Source organism: Vulpes lagopus, chromosome 1 (assembly GCF_018345385.1).
Source record: "Vulpes lagopus strain Blue_001 chromosome 1, ASM1834538v1, whole genome shotgun sequence".
NCBI classification, from domain to species: Eukaryota; Metazoa; Chordata; class Mammalia; order Carnivora; family Canidae; genus Vulpes; species Vulpes lagopus.
In genome coordinates this window covers 165,774,061-165,797,537 of record NC_054824.1, presented here as the reverse complement: position 1 = coordinate 165,797,537, position 23,477 = coordinate 165,774,061, and the positions used below count along the sequence as shown (strand labels likewise).

Below are 23,477 nucleotides of genomic sequence, written 5' to 3'. Positions count from 1 at the left end.
TAAAATAAAATAAAATAAAATAAAATAAAATAAAATAAATAAATGAAATGAAATGAAATAAAATAAAATAAAATAAAATAAAATAAAATAAAATAAAATAAAATAAAATAAAATAAACGAGGGAAAGGGGGAAAGGCGCCCTCGGGAAGCCTCCAGAGGGGTACAAGGGCGCTTGGGGAGAAGTCTCTAATGTTCAATGAAGGACGCCCTAATTCGTGGGCCCATTCTGTCCAGCGCAACAGGAGGACCACGTCCTCTCATTCCTAGGACGCCCACAAGTCACGCGCAGAGACCCCCAGCTCTTCGGGGATCTGCGGGCCTCCGGGTGGGTCAGGCAACTGGACGTGCTTTTTTATTATTATTAATTTTTATTAGAGGCAGAGAGACACAGAGAGAGAGAGAGAGACCCAGGCAGAGGGAGAAGCAGGCTCCGTGCAGCGAGCCCGCCGCGGGACTCGACCCCGCGACTCCAGGATCAGGCCCCGGCCGCAGGCGGCGCTAAGCCGCCGGCCCCCGGGCTGCCGGGAACGTGCTTTACCGCGCCACCCGCCGCCGTGCACACCCCGCTCCTACACCGCGAGGCGCACGAGCGCGCGCCGGCTTCGCCCGGACCCGTGGCGGGGGCCCACGAGGCGCGGGCCGAGCCCGCAGCTCCTCCGCGGCCCGCGGCCCCGCCTCCGGGCGAGCAGAGCCCCGCCCCGCCCCGCCCCGCCCCGCCCGCCCCGGTCATTACCGCCGCGGCTCCCGCCCGGGCCACTCCGCCCGGACCGCGCTCCGGCCCCCGGGGATGGAGCGGGCGGCTCGCAGCTCCTCCCGAGAGGCCCGCGGGAGAGGCGGCGGGTCCCCCCGCCGGGAGAGCAAGGGCGCGAGGGCCGAGAGGGGCGGCGGAGGCCGTGGGCGCCGGGATGCGGGGCGCGAGCGCGCGGGGGGCCGGGGGGAGCCCCCCGCGCCCGCAGCCACCGTGGTGGACGTGGACGAGGTCCGGGGCTCCGGCGAGGAGGGCACCGAGGTGGTGGCGCTGCTGGAGGGCGAGCGGCCCGAGGACGGTATGGCGGGGCGGGGCGCGCGGGGGCGGGGGGCGCGGGTGGGGCGGGGGCGGGGGTGGCGGCTTTCCACGTGGTGCCCCAGGGACGTCGGATCGCGGGACAGGGGCGCGGCCGCGAGAGCCACCGAGAGCCACCGAGGCCGGAGCGGCCTGCTGCACCCGCTCACCTCGCAGGAAATGACAGGCCTGAACTCAGACCCACCGCCCTCCCGCCCAGGGGTGGGCCCCGCAGTACATCGCAAGGAACGCAGACACCCCGCTCAACACCGTTGGTCTCACAGCAGCCACGGACGGGAAGCGGCAGGGGAGTGGGCCAGGTTGGGGACCGCGAACGCTGCAAAGGAGGCCCGCAGCGGCTTTTTGTGGCCAAGGAAGAGTACAGGGGCACCTAATTTCAGTACAGACATTTATGAACTGGTGGCTCTGGGCAACTATCCATATCCTCACCCCTAGACTTACCTACGTATTTTAAATTTTCTTTGGGGTGATCATGTGGCAGCAGAGCCAAGGGGAGAACAGTCAAACCTGAATTTAAATCTCACCTAATGGGATCCCTGGGTGGCGCAGCGGTTTGGCGCCTGCCTTTGGCCCAGGGCACGATCCTGGAGACCCGGGATCGAATCCCATGTGGGGCTCCCGGTGCATGGAGCCTGCTTCTCCTTCTGCCTGTGTCTCTGCCTCTCTCTCTCTGTGTGTGTGACTATCATAAATTAAAAAAAAAAAATTTAAATCTCACCTAGCTAGCCTTAACCGACCATGCCCCGGGGCAGATGACCACAAAAGAGACGTGCAGGTGCCATCCAAAGCACTTTGCACAAAGCTTGGGTCAGAGAATAGACCCATTTCGAACAGAATCCTTGCAAACTGAAATAGAAGAAGGCTAGATCAAAGGAAGGACTCGGGGAAAGATGTCTTTTTGGCTTCTGTGGGTAAAGCAACTCTTGAGAACAAATTTATCCGCTTCCAATCCTTTTTATAATGAATAGAAGAAAAAAAGATCATTACACTTTAAAGTGTAAAGGAAAGTCAATAAGGAAGAGTGTGTGATACTGCTATCTGCTGACTGTGAAAATTGAACATCATTTCCTGGTTACCTGCAATGCCATATATGCTGGAACACCGAAGCCATGATCGGACAAAGACTCCTGCAGTTGGGGTGCAGTTCCACGGACCATGGTAATGCTGTTTTGCCCAACTGATGCCCTTCCATCAGTCAGAAACTTCCAGTCATTAAAGGTTTGTTAGATTCAAGGCTACAGTATCACTGAGCTGAGAGAGAGGTCTTGTAAGTACTGTGCTTCAGACCACATCCCAGGGGTGAGCAAGGAAGGGAGCCCACCCAAACGGAGGTTTTACTGTGTGCCGGGCACATGCTAGGTGTTTTACTGAGCATTTTCATTCCCAAATCATTCCCAAATTTCCTCCTCATGAGGAGGAAACATGCTGAGAAATTAAGTAAGCTATAAAGTGACGAGAGCCCGAGACCCCAGTAGTAGATGAGAAGTCCCACTGAGGATGAGGTGGCCTGGCTGAACCCTTGTCTGGGAGGCTTCTGTGGCTTCCAGGGGACAGGGGAGCAAGAGGAGCAACCTCCCCTCCTCCTTCTCACCTACCACCATACTCCCACAGCCAGGCTCCTTAAGACTTGGGACAAGTGAAAGGAGCTCCACCTTACCAGGATGGTCATAGCTAAAGCTCTTCCTGCCTGAACATTTAATATTCCACTATTCACTTAAACCAAACAAATTGAATATTCAAGGAACTCCTTCCAAGAGAAAATAACATTTTGTGAGTAAAGCTAGGTTAGCTTTGGGGTATAGACATTAGTTTTTCATTCACATCCTTAACTACGGTATGGAGCCATTGTGAGGCCATTTTTCCCTTGTGAAATACTATTTTGTCTGCATGTGTATTAATTTATTTTTACTTGCCTTGGTTACCACCGGCAAGTGAAATATGTTTGTAAACTAATTAAACATGGCAATAGCACCCTTATTGTCCTTAAGGAAGAATACTGTAAAATCTAACGTGACATTGATAGAGTAGTGTTTCCCAAAATAGATTGCATGAGAAATAAATTTTCTGGAATATGAATTTCCTTAGAGAAAACATTGCCTGGTCAAATGTTTGGGAAATTCCAGGTTAAACAAAGCTAAGAATGCTTCTTTACTGCAGGGATTCCCCTAGCTTCTATATGCAGATACACACTGGGGAGCTCCAGAAGTAGGACACAGTGCCCAGTATTCCCTAAACTTGTTTTCCCACAGCACTCTTGCTTTGCGGAGCACCCTGTGGGGCTAGTGTTCCGTGGCACACACTTAGGGAGCTACCGTACTACAGCACTGAGCGCTAATGTTGGTTTTGGGCTGGTGCAGCTTGTGTAGCAAGTGATCAGTTTGGTGATGACCTTTCCAATTATTTTCCAGGCACGGAAATCAAATATTCAAACCTACCAACTAGTTTCCCTCTTTTTTCCCATCCCTTAAAAATAGGCTTTTCACCATCATAATCTTTAGTAAACTTCTAGGCCTCTACGATGTTTTGTTTTTTTTTAATTAATTAATTGATTGATTGATTGATGATAGTCACAGAGAGAGAGAGAGAGAGAGAGAGGCAGAGACATAGACGGAGGAAGAAGCAGGCTCCACGCACCGGGGGCCCGACGTGGGATTCGATCCCGGGTCTCCAGGATCATGCCCTGGGCCAAAGGCAGGCGCTAAACCGCTGCGCCACCCAGGGATCCCCTACGATGTTTTTAAACTCACAAATAGTGTCCTTTTGGCCAGTTTCCCAGTACCTGGAGATTACAATTCTTGAGGTTTCCATAACTATTACATTTGAATAATTTTCTCTATACACTTCTCCTTCATTCTTACAATTCAACAAATATTTATCGAGCACCTATATTTTGTCAGGCACTGTTGTTCTAGGCCTCGGGGATGCAACATAAATAACCCAAGAGGCTTGTGTTCTTGAGAGAACTTTCCCTGAAACATTTTCATTTATCACTCAAGCAACCTTGATGTTCTGCAGTCCAGTTCCTCATTACTTTTATTTACAGACACTACTCCGCTAATATTACCCCATAGAGATGACTTTTCAAAGACTCTCTGGAGATCCACACCCTAATCCAAAGAAGAGACTCTAAATAGTGGAATTTCAGACATTTGGGGCAGGAAGTAGCTGGGGAAGTCATTTCAGGGAAGATGAGCCTCTGCACACATGTGGTTTGAATCACTTCAAATTCAACACCTGATACGTGATAAGCACACTTCACTCATTTTTATGTATAGACATCACTTCATATTTATATCAACGCTATGAAAAATACCTCATGAGAGAGCTGCGCGATAGTTATTATGAGATAGCATCCCCATTGTAGATGAGACAGGTTTGAAGAGGTCATGTGCTTTGCCTAAGGTCATTTGACAGAAAATGGTGGAGTCAGAACTTGAACCCAGACCTTCTGCCCAGAGTCTGTGCTTATTACAGGTTCCCCACTACTGCCTTTCCAGAAGCCTGTTCTACCTTCCACAGGCCCACAGAACCCCTCACAGACAATGTCCCATCATGTGAACTGACCACTGATATCCAACTCTGAATTTCCAGCAAAGTCTACATACTGCTCTGACCCTGCTATCAAGAACTAGACCAAGAAGTCCTGGTCAGTGAATATGGTGAATATGTTCCAATACAATTAATTATATGTATTATTATTTTATTTATTTATTTATTTTCAGGTACCAAGTCTTCAGGTTTAGGGGCCTGTGAGTGGCTTCTTGTCCTCACATCCCTGCTCTTCATCATTGTGACCTTCCCTGTTTCCATTTGGTTCTGCATAAAGGTAAGATTCCAGGACAACCCAATAAGGAATGTCCTGGTGCCTCTCACTGACCTCAGGTCCAGTCTTCTGTGTTTGGTACCGGCTGTCTGTTCTGCATGGAATGGCCTCGCCCCCACTCATCTGCCAGGAGAGCTCTTACTCCTTTCTGACCTTGCACACACATAACTCTGAAGCCTTCCTTGACTCCTTGAAGACTATCATTTCCTTCCTTGTGTTCTTGTGTGTCTCTGCTTTCACATCCATTCTAGCACTTAGCGTGTGTGTATACTATTTGCCGACACCTGCGTCTCCCATTAGACTGACGGCCCTCAGCTCAGGGCCTCTGTCTCGGTCATCTGCATTCTGCACCACAGAGATCAGTCCAGAACAGATGATGCTGTCCACTCTGGCCCTTCTGGAAACATCTCTGGCAGCTTCTATACCATGAATGACAATTCTCTTTGGCCCATGGCTGGTTACCCACACGTGTCCTTGAAGCAAACGAAGACCATGTCTGTTCAGGAAGCATACGCCAAGCGGAATTAGAAATGCAAGGGATTTATTGGGAGGCATGGCCTGTGAGCGATTAAGCAGAGAGAGAATAACAGGCAGAGAAAGCCTTCAGAGTGATGCAGCTCTGACACCTGTGTTATCAGAAGTGAAGGTAGGATTGAATGGAAAGAGCCTCAGACTGTGGGGTAGCTCCACAGCAGCACCGTCCAGCCTGAAAGGGAACTCCAGAGCAGAATCCACTTAAAGAGGAATTGTTGTGATGGGCAGAAATGGCCAGGCCCAAGTACCCCTGCCATTGTTATCATTGGCTGGAGCTGCCACGGAAGAGCATGTCCTTGGCTGGAACCCTACAGTTGCTGCTGGAGCCATCGATGATTGTGCTCTTCATGCAGGCCCCTCTCTTCCTCCTCCTGCCTTCCCTTCCCTCTCCTCCCCCTCCTTATTCTTCGGGAAAGGGTGTTGAATTTTATCCAGCACCTTTTCTGCATCCATTGAGATGATTTGCCCTTTATTCTATTGAGATGACGTGTTATATTCATTCAACCTTGGATGTTAAACCAACTGTGTATTCCTAGTATAAATCCCACTTGGTTGGTAGGGTCTCTAATCCTCTTTATAGGTTACCAGATTCAGGCTGCTGGTAATTTGTTGAGGGGTTTACATCTATATTCATAAAAGAGATTGATCAGTGTTTTCTCATGATGTCTCTCTCTTGTTTTGGTATCAGGATAATACTGGCATCACAGAAGGAGTTGGAGAGATTTCTGTTTTGGGGGAGAATTTATGAAGAACTGGCATTACTTCCTTGTTAAATGTTTGGCACAATTCACCAGTGAAACCATCTGGTTTCTGGTCCTGGACTTTTCTCTATGGGAAGTTTCAAAACTACTAATTCAGTCCTTACTTTTGGGTCTTTCAGTTTGTTTGTTTGTTTTCTGAAGTCAGTTTTGGTAGTTGCATCTATACTAAGATTTGCCCATTTTACCTAAGTTATATCTAATTTGATTTATAGTTGTTTATAGTATTTTCTTTTATAATCTTTTTTTTTAATTTCTGTAAGGACAGTAGTGATGTTCCTGCCATTGCTTTTTCATTCCTGATTTTGGAAATTTGAGTCTTCTTTTTTTTTCTTGGTCCATTTAGCTAAACATTTGTCAATTTTGTTGATCTCTTCAAAGAACCAACTTTTGGTTGATTTTCTCTATTGTTTTTCTGTTTTCTATTGCATTTATTTCCACTCTAATCTTCCTTATTTTCTTCTTTCTGCTTGTTTTGTCTAGTTTGCTCTTCTATTTCCAGAGTCTTAAGGTAGACACGGTTTTATTTGAGATATTTCTTCTTTTTTAAATCATAAACATCTATAGCTATAAATTTTCCTCTGAGCACTGCTTTAGTTGCATCCCATATGTTTTGGTGTCTGTTTTTGTTTTCATTCAGTTCAAAATATTTTCTAATTTCTCTTTTGATTTCTTCTATGATCCATTGGTCATTTTAGAGTGTGTTGTTCAGTTTCTATATATTTGTGAATTCCCCAAATTTCCTTGTTAATGATTTCTAATTTCATTTTATTCTCATCAGATAATATACTTTATGTAATTTCAATAGTTTTAAATTTATTGAGGTTTGTTTTATGGCTAGCATTTGATCTATCCTAGAGATGTTTTATGTGTCCTTGAGAAGAAAGTGTATTTTGGTGATGTTGTTTGTGTATAGTGTTGTTCAAGTCTTATTTCCTTGTTGGCTAGTTGTTCTCTCCATGATTGAAAGTGGAATATTAAATTCTCCAACTATTACTGTTGTTGAATTGTCTATTTATCCTTTCAGTTCTTTTGGTTTTTGCTTCTTGTATTTTAGATCTCTATTTTTAGGTACATATATGTTCATCATTGTTTTACTTTCCTAATGCATTGACCCTTTTATTGTTATACTGTCCCTCTTTATCACCAGCACATTTTTGCATGTTTTTTTTAAATTCCATTTTGTCGGGGGCACCTGGGTGGCTTAGTCAGTTAAGCATCTGACTTTTGATTTCGGCTCAGGTCACGATCTGAGGATCCTGGGACCGAGCCCCACATTAGGCTCTGCACTCAGCAGGGAGCCTGCCTGAAGATTCTCTCCCTCTCCCTCTGCCTGTCCACCTGTGCTCTCTCTCTCTCTCTCTCTCTCTCTCTCTCTCTCAAATAATTAAATAAATCATTAGGGGGAAAAAAGATGGCAAACCCTAGAAGTCAATCAAGTAGAGGATACTAAAGCAGAATGATGTGCAACATTTGAGCAAGATATCAAAGGAGTCAGGCTCCTCTGCATCTCTAGGAAGATTTTGTTTCCTCCCATAAAAGCAAAAAAGAAATAAGTAATGCCAGAGAACCAAGAAATTGGAGGTGCCTGGGCCTATTCTAGAAACCAAATCTAGGCATTCATTATCATTCATTTTTTTAAAAAAAGATTTTATTTATTTATTCATGAGAGACACACAGAGAGAGGCAGAGACATAGACAGAGGGAAAAGCAGGCTCCCTGTAAGGAGCCCGATGTGGGCCTCAATCCCAGATCCCGGGATCATGCCCTGAGCTGAAGGCAGACACTCAACTGCTGAGCCACCCAGGTGTCCCAGAAATTGCAGTTTGAAACAAATATTGCAAAAGGTATTAAAATATACTCCTTCTACTAAATAGTTAATACATGATACATATAAACTCTAATAATTCCAAAGTCACAGCAAAATATGAGATTACACGTGCTGTGATTTTCTTGATTTAGATATGTGGGCATAGTAGAAGCATTATTTTTTAGGTAATCATGACTCTTTAATTGAAATTCTGTTCATGGGCTTAAAAATAAGGATGGCCAATATGCTTTCACTGATTTCTGATGTTCTGCACTTACTAAGTATAGATTTTGGAAATCCAAATATTAATATAAATTTTTTCTTGGTTCTTGAAACTAAAGTTTTCTGATATCTAGGATCATTCTTATGTCACAGCCTTTTGAAGACTTTATTTTTCTTTCTTGGAGTGTTTCAAAAGTATAATTTTTTCCTTTAGGTTGTACGGGAGTATGAGAGAGTAATAATATTTCGACTGGGACATCTGCTTCCCGGAAGAGCTAAAGGCCCTGGTATGAAACACACTTTTACCCCCCAATAGACTTGCCAATTTCTTCAATCCATGCGTATTTGTAATATGGACCTCAGATTATATGAAGTATAATTCATATCTGATTTACAATATCTGCATTTTATTTTTTTTTAACTTTTTATTTTATTTTATTTATTTATGATAGGCACACAGTGAGAGAGAGAGAATGAGAGAGGCAGAGACACAGGCAGAGGGAGAAGCAGGCTCCATGCACCGGGAGCCCGACGTGGGATTCGATCCCGGGTCTCCAGGATCGCGCCCTGGGCCAAAGGCAGGCGCTAAACCACTGCGCCACCCGGGGATCCCATATCTGCATTTTATAATCTGTTACTTGTAATACAGCTTATGAAAGATTCTTCTGAGAGCATTATTCCCAGGTCACAGTGGCCAAGAGAGAGGATGGGTGCAGAGAGTCAAATGCCTGGGCCAGGCTGGCTGGAGTAGAAAGTAGGCTTAGGACTCATGGCTGGGCACTAGTTTGAGCAGAATATGTTTTGGTTAGAGTGCTATGAATTCTCAGAGCAAAGCTGGCTAGTTCAGAATCCAGAGGGTCAGACCGAACCATGGGAGATTGGCAAAGTCCAGCACCCAAGTGACAAATTGGCCTTTGGTTCATGGAATTTAGAAAACATATACTGCTGTAAATACATACTGTGTTTTAAATACATATAACTGCCAGGGATATGAAGATGGATAAATGAGACATGGTTTCTGATCTGTAGGACCATGTAGTCAAGTGGAGTTGATGTCCAGAGGTCCAAGCACAGATGGAAGTATGGTTAGTCTATAAAGTTTAGTAGTTGGGGTTGGGGATCCAAGCTAACCAGAAAGGCATGGGAAGGAGCAAAGTCCCACCATGTACACTATTGGAAAGGTCCAAGTTCCAAGCCAGGTCTACAGAAACAAATAGAGAATGGAGACTAGACTAGAAGATGCAAATCTGAGTTTGACAATTCAGAACAAGCAGATGGGTCCATACAAAAGTAGAAGCAGACTGTGTAGTCTAGGACAGGGAGCATCTGGTTCTGGTTCTAGTTTTTAGCATCCTCCTTTTTTGGGCCTAGAAAGGGCTAGTTGCTGGGCTGCTCCTCAGAAAGGTCCTGGCACTGTGAGGTGCTGCCGGTTCCAGTAAGGCTTTGGCTCTTGTAGGAGCCCACACTGTCGAGTGGCTCTCAGCAAACCTCAATAAATCAATCCAAAAATATTTATTGGACGTTGACCCTATACGTTACATTAGGTGCATGAGGCTGGTAGCATGATATTGCTATTGTGATACCTGTGGGGCTCACATTTTAAGAAGTAACCACATAGAAGTTGCTGGCTCTAAAGTTTGTCATGGTTGTTACATACACAGATTCAAAAATAATTTTACAGAGTACCTGAAAGTCAAGCACTAAAACTAACAATAATGCATAAGACATTCTTGTTAGAGAATTAAATCTAGTGAAGAAAACAGGCATATCACTCAAGATTTGGAGGGGCCAGCACCATGACAAGGTGACCATGTAGCCCATTTTGCTGGGGTTAATCCCTGTCTACACTTTTGTCCTGGGGTAAGTTGTAACAATGTTCTCCTTTCACCCTCAGAAGTGTCCTAGATTAAACAAAAAAGTATATGGTTACTTTAGCAACTGCAAACACGCTAGGGGTAGAAGTGGGATTGCCCAGTATGTCTGTGTGTAGTTGGAAGCTAAGGAAAGCAATGAAATATGTGCCCTGAGCCTGAAGAGGTGAACCCCAAGCAATCTCCATGCTAACCATTCACCTGTCAATTTCTCTACCCCCTCTTCTAGGCCTTTTTTTCTTTTTTCCCTGCCTTGATACCTACCACAAGGTTGACCTTCGTCTCCAAACTTTGGAGATACCCTTTCATGAGGTAAGCCAAATAAACGATGGGCTTTGCTTTTTTTCTATATTTCATATGGCTGAGCTACCAATTCTGGTTCAAGGCAAAATGACTATTTAAGCTCGAAAGCAGGAAAGGAAAATAGAAATATGGACTGTCTCAAAATTAAAAACTCCTGTGTATCAAAGGACATGATCAAAAGAGTGAACAGGTAACCTATGGAATGGAGGAAAATATTCGCAAATAATATACCTGATAAGGGGTTAATACCCAGAATATATAAAGAAACCTTACAACTCAACAAGAAAGCAAACAACTCCCTTAAATATTGGCAAAGGATTTTGTGATGGTTAATTTTATGTGTCAGCTTGGCTAAGCTATGGTACGCAGATATTTGATCAGACACATCTGAATGTTGCTGTGAAGGTATTTTTTTAGGTAAGATTAATACTTAAATCAGTAGACTTTGAGTAGATTACGTTCCATAATGTGGGTGGGCCTTATCCAATGAGTTGAGGGCCTTAAGAAAAAGACTAACCTCTCTTTGAGAAGAGGGAATTCTATCAGCAGACTGCTCTCAGACTCGAGCTGCAACATCAACTCTTTCTTGCGTCTTCAGCTTGTTGACATTCCCTGAAGGTTTTGAACTTGTTGATTTCTACAATTATATGAGCCAATTTAAAATTTCTCTCTCTCTCTCTCTCTCTCTCTCCACACATACACCCACACCCACACACACATGCACACCCACATCCTAAAGATTTTATTTCTCTGGAGAGTCCTAATAGACTTGAATAGACTTTTCTCCAAAGAATATATGCAAATGGCCAACAAACACATGAACAGATGCTCAACATCACTAATTAGTAGAGGAAGATAAATCAAAACCACAATGAGATACCACTTCACACCTGTTAGGATGGCTACTATAAAAAAAAAATAAACCACACCAACAAAATAACAAGGGCTGGCAGAGATGTCGAGAAATTGTGTTGTGCAATATTGGTGGGAATGTAAAATGGTACAGCTGCTATGGGTAACAGCGCAGCAGTTCCTCAAAAAATCAAAATTGGAATTACCATTGGCTCCAGCAATTTCACTTCAGAGTATATGCCCCAGAGAATTGAAAGCAAGGTTTTGAAGAGATATTTGTATACCTATGTTCATGGCAGCAGTATTCACGGTAGCCAAAAAGTAAAAATAACCCAAGTGTCCATCGATGACTGAGTGGATAGAAAATGTGGTACATACAAGGGAATATTATTCAGCCCTTAAAAGGAAGCACATTCTGACAAATGCTACTCAGGATGAACCTTGAAAACATCATGCTAAGTGAATTAAGCCATCACAAAAAGACTCTGATTCCACTTGGATGAGGTACCCAGAGTCGTCTAATTCACGGAGACAGAAAGTGGAATGGTGGTTGCAGAGGTTGGGGGAAGAAGTGGAGAGCAGTTGTTTAATGGCTTTCAGTTCTGAAAGATGAGAGTTCTGGAGACTGTACAACAATGTGACTGTATAACATACAGTGAAAAAAAAAACATACAGTGGATAACTACTGAATTGTACACTTAAAAATAGTTAAAAAGATAAATTTGATGTTAAGTGTATTTTGCCAAAAAAAAAGTGTATTTTGCCACAATTAAAAATTAAAAGTAGAGACAACATCTAGATTTTTGTATTAGTAATTTATTTAATTTTTTTTAATTTTTATTTATTTATGATAGTCACACACACAGAGAGAGAGAGAGAGGCAGAGACACAGGCGGAGGGAGAAGCAGGCTCCATGCACCGGGAGCCAGACGTGGGATTCGATCCCGGGTCTCCAGGATCACACCCCGGGCCAAAGGCAGGCGCTAAACCGCTGCGCCACCCAGGGATCCCCTGTATTAGTAATTTAAATGTATAAGCCTTTCCTAAATTGTCTCCCACTTCCAGTTTGAAATTCTTTCTTATTCTTTCTTTTGGTAGATAGAAATTTTAAATAGAAATTATATATATATTTTAAAAGGCTTATTTTAGGTAACAAAATATATGAAGGGAAGAAATAAAAGTTTCCCCTCATCTTATTTTCTATAGACAGATGTTGATACTTTGGAGTGTATCCTTTCAAATTTTTCTATGTATGTGGTTATATTTACAGACAGGTATACATATCATACTATTTCATAACATACCTTTTTTCACTCAATACTCTGTTGTGATCACATTTTCATGTATTAGCTATGTTTCTACTCCTTTGTTTTATTTTTTTCAAGATTTTATTTTTAAGTAATCTCTACACCCAACATGGGGCTTGAACTCACAACCGTGAGGTCAAGAGTAGCATGCTCTTCCAGCTGAGCCAGCCAGGCACCCCTCTACCCCCTTTTTTTTTTTTTTTTTTTTTTTTTTTTTTAATTTCAGAGAGAGAGAGAGAGCATGTGAGCAAGCATGAGCAAGGTGAGGGACAAAGGGAGAAGCTGACTCCCTGCTGAGCAAGGAGCCTGACGTAGGGCTTGATCCTAGGACCTTGGGATCCATAACCTGAGCCAAAGACAGACGCTTAACCAACTGAGTCACCCGGGCTCCCCGCTACCCCTTTGTTTTAAATGGACACATAGTATATCATTGTATGGTTATACCACAATACACAATTCCCTATTGTGAATATTAATTTATTTCTTATTTTTTATCATAATAAGCAACACTGTAAATGACATCCTTGCAGCTAAACCCTTAAAATAGGTCCTTGTGATAAGTGTCTAAAAATGGAAATGTTGAGACTAAGCAGCTTTAAGGTTCTTGATGTGTTAGCACCAGTCTGCCCTCTGGTGTACACTCAGAAAGCAACATATCAGAGTGCTTATTTCCCAGAAGATGCTTGTCCTTTAGCACATTTTTTTTTTGGCATCGGGTTAAAAGGACCTGATATACAACTAACTGAATGTTTTCATCTAAGGAAATTCTTCCTGGTATTTTTTTTCCTAAAGATTTATTTATTTATTCATTCAGAGAGAGCGAGAGAGAGGCAGAGACAGAAGCAGGCTCCATGCAGGAAGCCCCATGTGGGACTCGATCCCCTGTCTCCAGGATCACACTCTGGGCCGCAGGTGGCGCTAAACCGCTGTGCCACCAGGGCTGCCCCTATTCCTGATACTTTTACAAAACTACTTACAACAGGATTCCTTTCAATTGTGAGTTCTTTAGTGTATTTAATTAAAAAAAAAACTCCATAATCTTCAAAAACACATCTATTTCAAATAAAATGGTGGGCCCAAAACTCTTTTCCCCCCCTATAATCTTACTGAGAAAATTTCCCTTGAACACATTTTTTTTTTTTTTAAAGATTTTTATTTATTTATTTGACAGAGACAGAAACAGAGTGAGCCCAAGCAGAGTGAGTGGCAGGCAGAGTAAGAGGGAAAAGCCTGCTCCCATGGGAAGCCTGATGGCTCCCAGAACCCTGGGATCATGACCTGAGCCGAAGGCAGATGCTTAACCAACTGAGCCACCCAGGTGTTCCATCCCTTAAACACATTTAGCTTCACTATCCACACCTGGGAAGGGAGTCCTAAAGTAAGGCCTGTTATCCAAACTTTTTTCTATCTAGGTTGTGACCAAAGACATGTTTATCATGGAGATAGATGCCATCTGCTACTACCGAATGGAAAATGCCTCTCTTCTCCTAAGCAGTCTTGCTCATGTGTCCAAAGCCATCCAATTTCTTATGCAGACCACCATGAAGCGTCTCCTAGCACATCGATCCCTCACTGAAATTCTTCTAGAGAGGAAGAGCATTGCCCAAGATCTAAAGGTACTCAGATAAACCCTTTAATATCAAATAGGTTGAAATACCTCCTCATCTTTTATTCATTTTTTCATCGGCCATTTATTGAAGTGCATGCCATGGAAGCATCTGGCAGGCATTCACTGGTGAGGGTACCATCCTTCAAGGAGTTGGCAGCTGACTGAGAGGTTGTCAGGTTGACCGTGAGTCAATCTGGTGATGACTAGTCAGTCATTGCCACAGGTTTTGCCCTCAATCCTACCCCAGAGGCTCTAGACTCATTGGAAAGTGCCCACATGGCACAAAGCGGTGGGAGCGAGAGCTGGCCGGGAGGGCGGGGCCAGACAGGACAGGTGGGGGTCAGACAGAGGTGAGAAGGAATGGCTCCTGGGAGCCTACAGTCTAGTTGGGGAAACAGTCCAAGCTCCATGGTAAGTTCAAATAAGACTTTCAGCTAAAAAGAAAATGTCACAGACCCTTACATGATTATCTCCCAATCAGTCACTGAGATTTAAGTCATGGGCAATTAGGAAAGGAATTGAGGAAGTGCCTCATGGGCAGTGTCAGCCAGCCGGCAGGCAGCAACTTCAGTCACCTCACTCATGGCCACCGTGGGCATCTTCCATTCTTACCAAGGCAACTTGGCAAAGATACTGAGATGCGAGAACAAAGCTGGCTTCCTGGCAGCTGGCTGGTCAAATGGCCATCACCACCAATGAGGGACCCTGTCGCGGAGGCCATAGGCACCCTGGCCCAGAATTGAGTTAGGAAGGTAGGAATGTTGTCTTAATGAAAGCAGGACCTCCAACAGAAGGGCTGGAGGATCAAAGGTATTGGTACTGGTTGTGCCTGATGGGGCCTGAGCAATCACTCATCTTAGAAGGTGAAGTACCTAAACATCTGTGACTGAGATTAGCAACTTGGTGGAAAAGGCAAGAATTCAGAAAACAAAAGACAAAAAAAAGTTAGAACAAGAGGGATACAGGCAGTTGCTGCTCTGGAATTTAAAAACCACTCCAGCGGGCTCCCCCTCGGCCACCTTAACCTCTCTTCTGTTCATCCCTCCCCTCTAAAGGATAAAGGACAAGCTGTGGACTCTGGACACACAAAATTGCCTTTGTTGCACTGAATTATAATTTATGTATGTACATATTTGTCTTTGTAAATTATGGACTCCATAATGACAGGGATCATACTTTCTGCATCTCTTTGTTCTCAGCACCAGCACAAGGCTTGTCACACACCGGTCAGATCATGTTCTCTGGATGCCACCAGCAGGAAGGAAGCACTTCTAAATGAAAGCCATTTGGGAGAGACTAGACTCTGGTTCTCTAATAAGCGCATCTTAAAACAGATTTAACAAGTGCACCATCTGTATTGGTTTCCCATTGCTTCTGTAACAAATTACCACAAACTTGGTGACTTAAAATGGTAGCAATTGAATCTCATACAGTTTTGAAGGCCAGAAGTCAAAAAACAGTTTCAGTGGGCCAAAGTCAAGGTGTCAGTCAGCAGAGCTGCTTCCTTCTGGAGGTTTCGAGAAGAGCATTCATTTCCTTGCCTTTCCCAGCTTCTAGTAGCCGCCTGTTTCCTGAGCTCATGGCCCCTTCCTCCATCACAGTGCATCCCTCCAAACTCTGCCCCCAGAATCACATCACCTTCTCCTCCTCTTCTGTAGTCACATCTCCCTCTATTCCCTCTTAAAAGGACACTTATGACTGCATTTGGGTCCCACTGGGAAGATCCTAGATCATCTCCCCATTTTTAAGATCCTTTCACTTAATTCCATCTGCAAGGTCTCTTCTGGGGTAACATTCACAGGTTCCAGAGGTGAAGACATGGATGTCTGGGGAGCCATTATTCAGCCTACCACACCACCCTTAACTCCACAAGTATTTCTTGAGTGGCACTATGCAAAGTTAAGCAACTTTTTTTTTGAGAGAGAGAGAAAGAGCACACAAGCGAGAGATGTAGAGGGGGGGAGAGAGAGAGAGAATCTTAAGCAGATTCTACACTCAGCATGGAGCCCAACTTGGGGCTTGATCTCACAACCCTAAAATCATGACCTGAGCCGAAATTGAGAGTCAGATATTTGACCAGCTGAGCCACCCAGGTGCCCCAAAGTTAAGCAACTTTTTGCAAGGCACTGTAATGTTAAAACAAAACAGGAAAGGAATGCCTCTTCAGAGGAAATGTACTTTCTCAGTACAGAACAATGGCCATGAGGGCATAGGGGGGCCCTGCTCTCACCTGAAAGTTCTTCCTGACATCTCACCTCCTCTCTCCACAGGTTGCCTTGGATTCAGTGACCTGTATTTGGGGAATCAAAGTGGAGAGAACAGAAATGTGGGTAGTAAATTAAGCAAGAAGAACAATATGATAAAGGGAAATATTTTGGTTTTATTTTAAAATAATTTTTAAAAGTTTTTTTAAAGATTTTATTTATCCATGAGACAGAGAGACAGACAGACAGACAGACAGAGAGAGAGAGGCAGAGACACAGGCAAAAGGAGAAGCAGGCTCCATGCAGGGAGCCCGATATGGGACTCGATCCCAGGTCTCCAGGATCACACCCTGGGCGAAAGGCAGTGCTAAACCGCTGAGCCACCTGGGCTGCCCTAAAAATTATTTTCAGTGAGCTGAGTACTATAGCCACATTGGCATAAATTTGAACAAAGAAAATTACCTAGCACACATAGCCATAACACAGCCACTGTAATGTTTAGGCAGATTACTTTCAAAATTTTCTCTCCATGGATTGAAAAAAATTCTTCTGAGATGAAATTCACATAACATAAAAACTCATCATTATAACCATTTTAAAGTACAACTGTTTTTATTATATTCATAGAGGAGTGTAACCATCACTACTAATTCCAGAACTTTTTTATCACTCAAAATGACAGCCCACACCCATCAAGCAGGGACTCCTCGTTGCTCCCTTACCCCCTAGCCTGACAACACTAATCTCTCTGCACTAGGCTAGCCTGGGCATTTCATACAAATACAATCAATATTTTATGGCCTTTTGTGTTTGGCTTCTTTCGTTGCACATGTTGTTTTCAAGGTTCATCCATGGTTAAACCTGAATCAACATCATTCCTTTTGATAGTCAAATAATATCCCAATGTGTAGATATAACACACCTGGTTTACCTGCTCATTTTCTGATGGACATTTGGCTTGTTTCCACTTTAGGGCTATTCTGAATAATACCATGGTGACCATCCAAGTGCAAGTTTTTTGTATGAACATGTTTTTAAATATCCCTAGCAGTAGAATTACTGGCTCATATAGTAACTCTATGTTTAACTTCCCATGGAACTGCCAAATTGTTTTCTAGCTATGTCATTTTCATACTTATATACAGGATAAAAATACAATTTTGTGTCTTCTACATAATACATTAAGTATTGCTCTTCCTTGGTCAGTTCTACTCTTTTCAAAATCAATTTCTTTATAAACGTCGATGACATCCCTTGTTCTTAATAGTATGGCTCTTCAAGGCTGTTTTTCATTGTTCAAATTTAATAGCTGGGATTTAGATTAAACCTTAAACGGGGATCCCAGGGTAGCTCAGCATTTTGGTGCCTGCCTTTGGCCCAGGGCGTGATCCTGGAGTCCCGGGATCGAGTCCCACGTCGGGCTCCTGGCACGGAGCCTGCTTATTCCTCCCCCTGTGTCTCTGCCTCTCTCTCTCTCTCTCTCTCTCTCATAAATAAATAAATAAATCTTTTAAAAAATATATTAAATCTTAAATGGGAAAAATCATAATAATCCATTAACAACAACAAAAAAAATGTGTTCCTCTTGTACGGAGCAAACCAGAGCTCTACTGTGACATCAGTGATAATGATAGTGTGCATTTGAGGCACTTACTCTTGAGCTGCCCTTCCCTGGCCACCATCTGCTCAGAGGTCTAGGGACAGCGCACCCTGTTAGATCAGGATTTGCTTTTCCTCCTGAAATAACAACTCTTTCTTTTCCAGTAAGGATGTAAGGCTGCCAGCAGGGCTTCAGCACTCACTGGCTGTGGAAGCCGAAGCGCAGAGACAGGCCAAAGTGCGGGTGAGCCAGCATCAGGCGGGCCTGCCTCCCACCCCCATCCTCCATGGCCTGCTCTAGCAGAGCATTGCCCCTCTGCTTCTCACCGTCCCACTCACCCAGGAGCTGGGAAGAACCTGGCTTGTGCCCCCCCTCCCCACTCTGTTAAAAGTTTTCTCTTAAAGTGTGTTCATAGCCACCCAACTAATGCCACATGGCCTTTGCTGGGACACCCCTCTCCGAAGCTACTGGGACTAGTGACCTCCTCCTCCTTCCTGGGTCTGGCCTTTACTCTCTCTCCCTCAAGGCATCTCTCCTCACCCTCCATCCCTCTGCTCTCGTGCTGGCATCTTTCCCAAGGTAACATCAGTCACCTATCTCCTCTGTGTTAGCAAGTTAATGACACCAGACCCGCATCCCTAGCTCTGTGCAACCTGTGGGGAGCTGACCTGATGAGGCCTGGTTCCCTCAGGACCCAGAGAAGCTCGTGCCACTCACAGCCCCTAGTCAGGCGTGCCAGTGGGCCGCACAGATGTGGCTGCCCGCAGCTCCTGAGGATCGAGGTGGAGCGGGGAGAGGTGTTGGGAAAAGGAATAGGAGGACTGGAAGGGAGACGTGTTTCTCTTCAAGAACAGGAAGCAAGTGAAGAAGAACCTGCTCACAGAAGAGCTCACTAACCCTGCTGTGTTGAGAGGAGGAAGGAGAAGAAAGTGGTCCTCTGGGCAGAGTTGCTTCTAGATCTGAGTTTAGTCTTTGTCCACTTGAAGGTGGCAGTTGGGCCGTGAGCTTTTTCCTCTGAAATGCTTTTTCCTCTGAAATGTTCACTCGTTCCTTTTGCCCTGGTTAGGCATCTCCTCACTTCAGGCTTCCACGTCCTCGCCTAGAATGCTGGCCAACTTTTTCTCAATATGGCAAAACCCTACTAATCTTTCAAGGCCCGGCAGACATAATCAATAACTCCCCTGACACGGTCACTGTGCTTGTCGGGGCCCTTGACAAATTCCACCCTAAGTCACAACGAACAGTGAAATCCACCTCCCCCAGATCAAGGCCCCTGAGAAAGAAGGCAGCCGCTCGGTGGGGAGCAGCCAGGACAAGCAAGAGGAAAAGTCACTTCACCTGTCTCCCCGTCTGCTCTCCAGGTGATCGCTGCGGAAGGGGAGAAGGCCGCGTCCGAGGCCCTGAGAAGGGCGGCAGAGATTCTGGCAGCCACCCCGGCCGCGGTCCAGCTGCGGTACCTGCACACCCTCCAGTCCCTGTCCACAGACAGACCTTCCACGGTGGTTTTGCCTTTGCCATTTGACCTGCTGAATTTCCTGTCCTCTCCTGGCAATAGAACCCAAGGAAGCCTCCCCTTTCCCAGTCCTGCCAAACCCGTCGAGCCACCAAATCCTAAAACGAAAGACTCTCCCATGCTCTAGGAGGAGCCCGGGGTAATGTGATGGGGGGGGGGGGTGCTGCCAGGGAACAGCCCCATCTCTGAGGGAGGCTCTGTCCCCACTTCCTGCACTTCCTTTGGTTGCCACATGGAATGCCCTGGAAAGGCAGTCACAACCCAGCCAGCTATGGGAGGAGGCAGTGGGATGATGTAATGACAGAGGAGCCATATAGCAAGTTTAGGTGGACCATTTTAATCAGAGTAATATGGGAAGAGCGTTAGCCAACGTTCTACTTTGGAAAGAATTTTGTGTCTCTATATGGCTAAATTTTGACTTCCAAAGATATAGTTCAAATGTCTTCTTTTTTTTTTTTTACTGTACACCCTCTGGCCCCTTTGGCAAGGTCTTTCCTGCCCCTGTGGCCCTTTTTACATGTCCCTTTTACTGTGCTCATCACACTTCACTGTCATCCTGTAGTTAAGATGCTTACTCCTCGGGGATCCCTGGGTGGCGCAGCGGTTTAGCTCCTGCCTTTGGCCCAGGGCGCGATCCTGGAGACCCGGGATCGAATCCCACATCGGGCTCCCGGTGCATGGAGCCTGCTTCTCCCTCTGCCTGTGTCTCTGCCTCTCTCTCACTCTCTGTGTGTGACTATCATAAATAAATAAAAATTAAAAAAAAAAAAAGATGCTTACTCCTCTCCAGCTGTACTACGAACTCTTGGTCACTTGCCCCACCACCTCCACCACTCAACCTTGTGTGTCCCACCCTATGGTCTCCACATCTAACCCACATAGTGGCACCACAGAGACACCTAAATGTTCCTGAGCGGATGAAAGAAAATAAGATGTACTTGGGCTGAATATAAAAATTCACATCTAATTAAAATAATTTAAAAGGGATTCTTTTTATGGAGACTCCTTTTTAAAATGGAGAAATAAAGGACAAAAACATTTACCTGATACATGTTGCCTAAAATCTGAAGGAGCATCACTGGAAACATGGGGCTGACATATTCTCAGTACAGCATTAACCAGCTTGCTTATTTCTCAAACAGTGGTGACATTATGTGATCTATAAGTGCCCTGGAGTATTCTTTTCCAGTACAGACATTCTTTAATATAAATATATTGTCTTACTTTTCCATTAATTTCTCTTACACAATTAGAAATATGTATCTACAGAAAAAAATTAGCCAAGTAAATAAGAAAGCCTCTTGAGGTATATAGCAAATCCTCTATAGACTTAAAAAAATCAATATTATAAAATCTTACTAACATTATAAAAATACTACTAACATCATGTATATTACAAAAATGCTACTTATAAAGGGAATTTCCATATTTCCAGTACAGAAAGAAATGGTGGCAACTATTTAGTGGTTCCTCTGTCCTACAAACTGCCTTTTTACTCTTTATGTTATTCAAAGATAATATTTTATATTAGAGATGTGTTCCTGCTATCCCTAAATGAGAACTTTAAGCATTTTCTATAAACACACCTGTAAAGGGGTTTTGTTTATGAATGTTAGTCCATAAATCCCTATGGAACATTATTTCAGAGAGAAAATGTATTCTGAGCTCCTAGGCAAGGCCCAGATAAAGGATGCTTAACCTTTCCTGTTCCCTCTGGATCACTTCCATATTCCTGCCCTCTCTGCCAATCCTCCTGTTCTCCAACAACAAAAGACCAAAAACTCTCTAGCAGTACGTGATAATATAGCAGTATATAATGATGCCATCCTAGGGCCGTGTCTGTCATATGTCTCTAAGCCTCTTCCTCACCTCCATCCAAAGCTGGGGAAACCACACATTCTAGCCCAAGCCTGCAAACCCTAGGGTGTTAGCCATGCAGTGCATCTTCCCAAGATTATGCAGAACTGTTAGATTATTTCAAAACCTACATATTCATACAATCATGCCCAATTCATTTATTATGTTAACAATTAGCTTAGGGCAGGCACCTGGGTCCTCAAGTGGTTGAGCACCTGTCTTTGGCTCATGGCATGATCCCAGGGTCCTGGGATCAAGTCCCGCATCAAGCTCCCCATAGGGAGCCTGTTTCTCCCTCTGCCTATGTCTCTGTCTCTGTGTGTCTCATGAATAAATTTTTTTTAAATCAGCTTATATAGTTACTGTGTACTGAGATGATAACTTTGAGTTTTGTTTCAAAAGGCTATTTCATCCATTTCTGAAAACATTTCCATATCTCAAAAAAAGTTTTCCTCCCTACTCTCAAGGACCATACGTGGTTGTGGGGGAGTGGCAGTGCTGAAAGCCATAGGTTGAGTAGTCTTGGCTGGAGGCAATGGGAGACTCTGAAGCCAAAGGAGCAGGCAAAGCTTTGAACTACGCAGATGTGCCGAAATACAAAATACAGAATCCAAAAGGCTGTCAAATCCAAGTAAGCCAAGAGCCAGTACCGAAATCTGCCAGGGCCAGAGAGAGGAAAGAAAGCACTGAGGAGGCAGCAATCGATAGCCTGAGAATTGAAGGAAATTTCTGGGTCCTCTCCTAGAATATCTAACAGATTAGGGTTTGCAATTTAGTTTTGTGGGCCAGCCAGGGCTCGGTCATTGATGCTCCAGCCCATTTAAAGGACAAAGGCAATTGGAGCATCCCTGAAGTGGGAAGTATTTCTCATTACCACCGTGTTTTCCCACACCCATCCCGTTATACTGGTTATTGAAGTTAAGATGTTATCAAGGGTAATTGGTCACTTTTCACCATATATAGATGCCTCCTGATCTCAGGTTGGCAGATGTTGGCATAAATAATGAAGGAGGAGGTAGGGTCATGCTGATTCAGGCATAGCCAGAGCCAGAACAGAACAATTAGGAGTGAATGCCAAGGTAATAGGTAATAATGGCTTTTAAGACCCTTGAGAATTCCATGTAGCATGGTTCCTTTTGTCAAAGGCAGATTTACCTACGGGTCTGGGGAGTGCCTCGGGTATCACCCACTGGTTGGTCTCCTCTGCTGTCTGGCTCAGTCAACATTTAAATTTTTCATTAGCTTACCAGAGGGCACCTTCCAGGGCTGCTGAGGCAGCCTGTGATATCTTCAGCTATTAATTGGCTGTTGGGATGGGAGTGTTAGAGGGTGGGAAATATCAGGACTAAGTTGCTATAAAACTGTGAATGGTCAAGGGAAACTCTTTAGAGACTAGTGAGGTGAGCTGATAGTGCTATCTGCAAGGTCCCCAGGGGTCTTCTCTTGACACCTAGGTGCTGCCTTCTAGCTGTTTACTGATCTTGAAATGATGAGTGGAGGGCAAGATGGACAGTACAATCCAAAACTAAGATATGTACGAGGGAAGAGTTTTTCTCTGGAAATTTAATATTAATAGAGCAGCAGTGCCTTAGTCAGTTCAGGCTGCTATAACAGAATACCATAAGATGGCTTATAAACAACAGATGGGGCACCTAGGTGGCTCAGATGGCTAAGTGCCTGCCCTCAGCTCAGGTCATGATTCCAGGGTACTGAGATCAAGCCCCACATTGGGCTCCCTGCTCAGCTGGGAGTCTGCTTCTGCCTCTCGCTCTGTTCTTCCCTCCACTTGTGCTCTCTCAAATTAATAAATAACATCTTTTAAAAAATTAGAAATAAACAACAGAAGTTTCTCAATTGAGCTGGGAAGTCCAAGATGCCAGTAGGTCTGGCATCTGGTGATGGCCCAATCTCTGGTTTATAGACAGGTGTCTTCTCACTATGTCCCCAAATGGCAAAAGGGGGGAGCTCTCTGTGGTCTTTTTCAGAAAGGCACTAATCCCATTCATGAGGGCTCCACCCTCATGACCTAATCACCTGCTAAAGGCCCCATCTCCTAATACCATCACATTGGAGGCCAGGATTCCAACATAGGAATTTTGGGGTGACACCAATATGGAGTCTATTGTAGGTAGTAAGCTGATAAAAAGAGAG

General features: G+C 44.3%; 1 protein-coding gene across 2 annotated transcripts; it reads left to right on the top strand.

The window, feature by feature from the left end:
* The first annotated feature begins 744 nt into the window (after positions 1 to 744).
* NPHS2 (NPHS2 stomatin family member, podocin) lies at positions 745 to 21,636 on the top strand. 2 transcript variants are annotated; one of them, XM_041774276.1, is made up of 8 exons: positions 745 to 1,046; positions 4,786 to 4,889; positions 8,425 to 8,497; positions 10,311 to 10,393; positions 13,956 to 14,159; positions 16,423 to 16,478; positions 18,121 to 18,199; positions 19,318 to 21,635. In XM_041774276.1, exons 1-8 carry the CDS (start codon positions 788 to 790, stop codon positions 19,594 to 19,596), a joined length of 1,137 nt encoding a protein of 378 aa, XP_041630210.1. In that variant the 5' UTR covers positions 745 to 787; the 3' UTR covers positions 19,597 to 21,635. The 2 variants fall into 2 exon arrangements, with proteins under 2 accessions (XP_041630210.1, XP_041630219.1); XM_041774285.1 differs by lacking the exons at positions 8,425 to 8,497; positions 10,311 to 10,393 and having other exon boundaries at positions 19,318 to 21,636.
* The last annotated feature ends 1,841 nt before the right edge of the window (positions 21,637 to 23,477 follow it).

Coding starts and splice junctions, on each gene's coding strand:
- NPHS2 (XM_041774276.1), top strand. CDS start 788: ATGGAGCGGGCGGCTCGCAGCTCCTCCCGAGAGGCCCGCGGGAGAGGC. Junction 1,047..4,785: donor GGGCGAGCGGCCCGAGGACG/GTATGGCGGGGC, acceptor ATTTATTTTCAG/GTACCAAGTCTTCAGGTTTA. Junction 8,498..10,310: donor CGGAAGAGCTAAAGGCCCTG/GTATGAAACACA, acceptor CCCCTCTTCTAG/GCCTTTTTTTCTTTTTTCCC.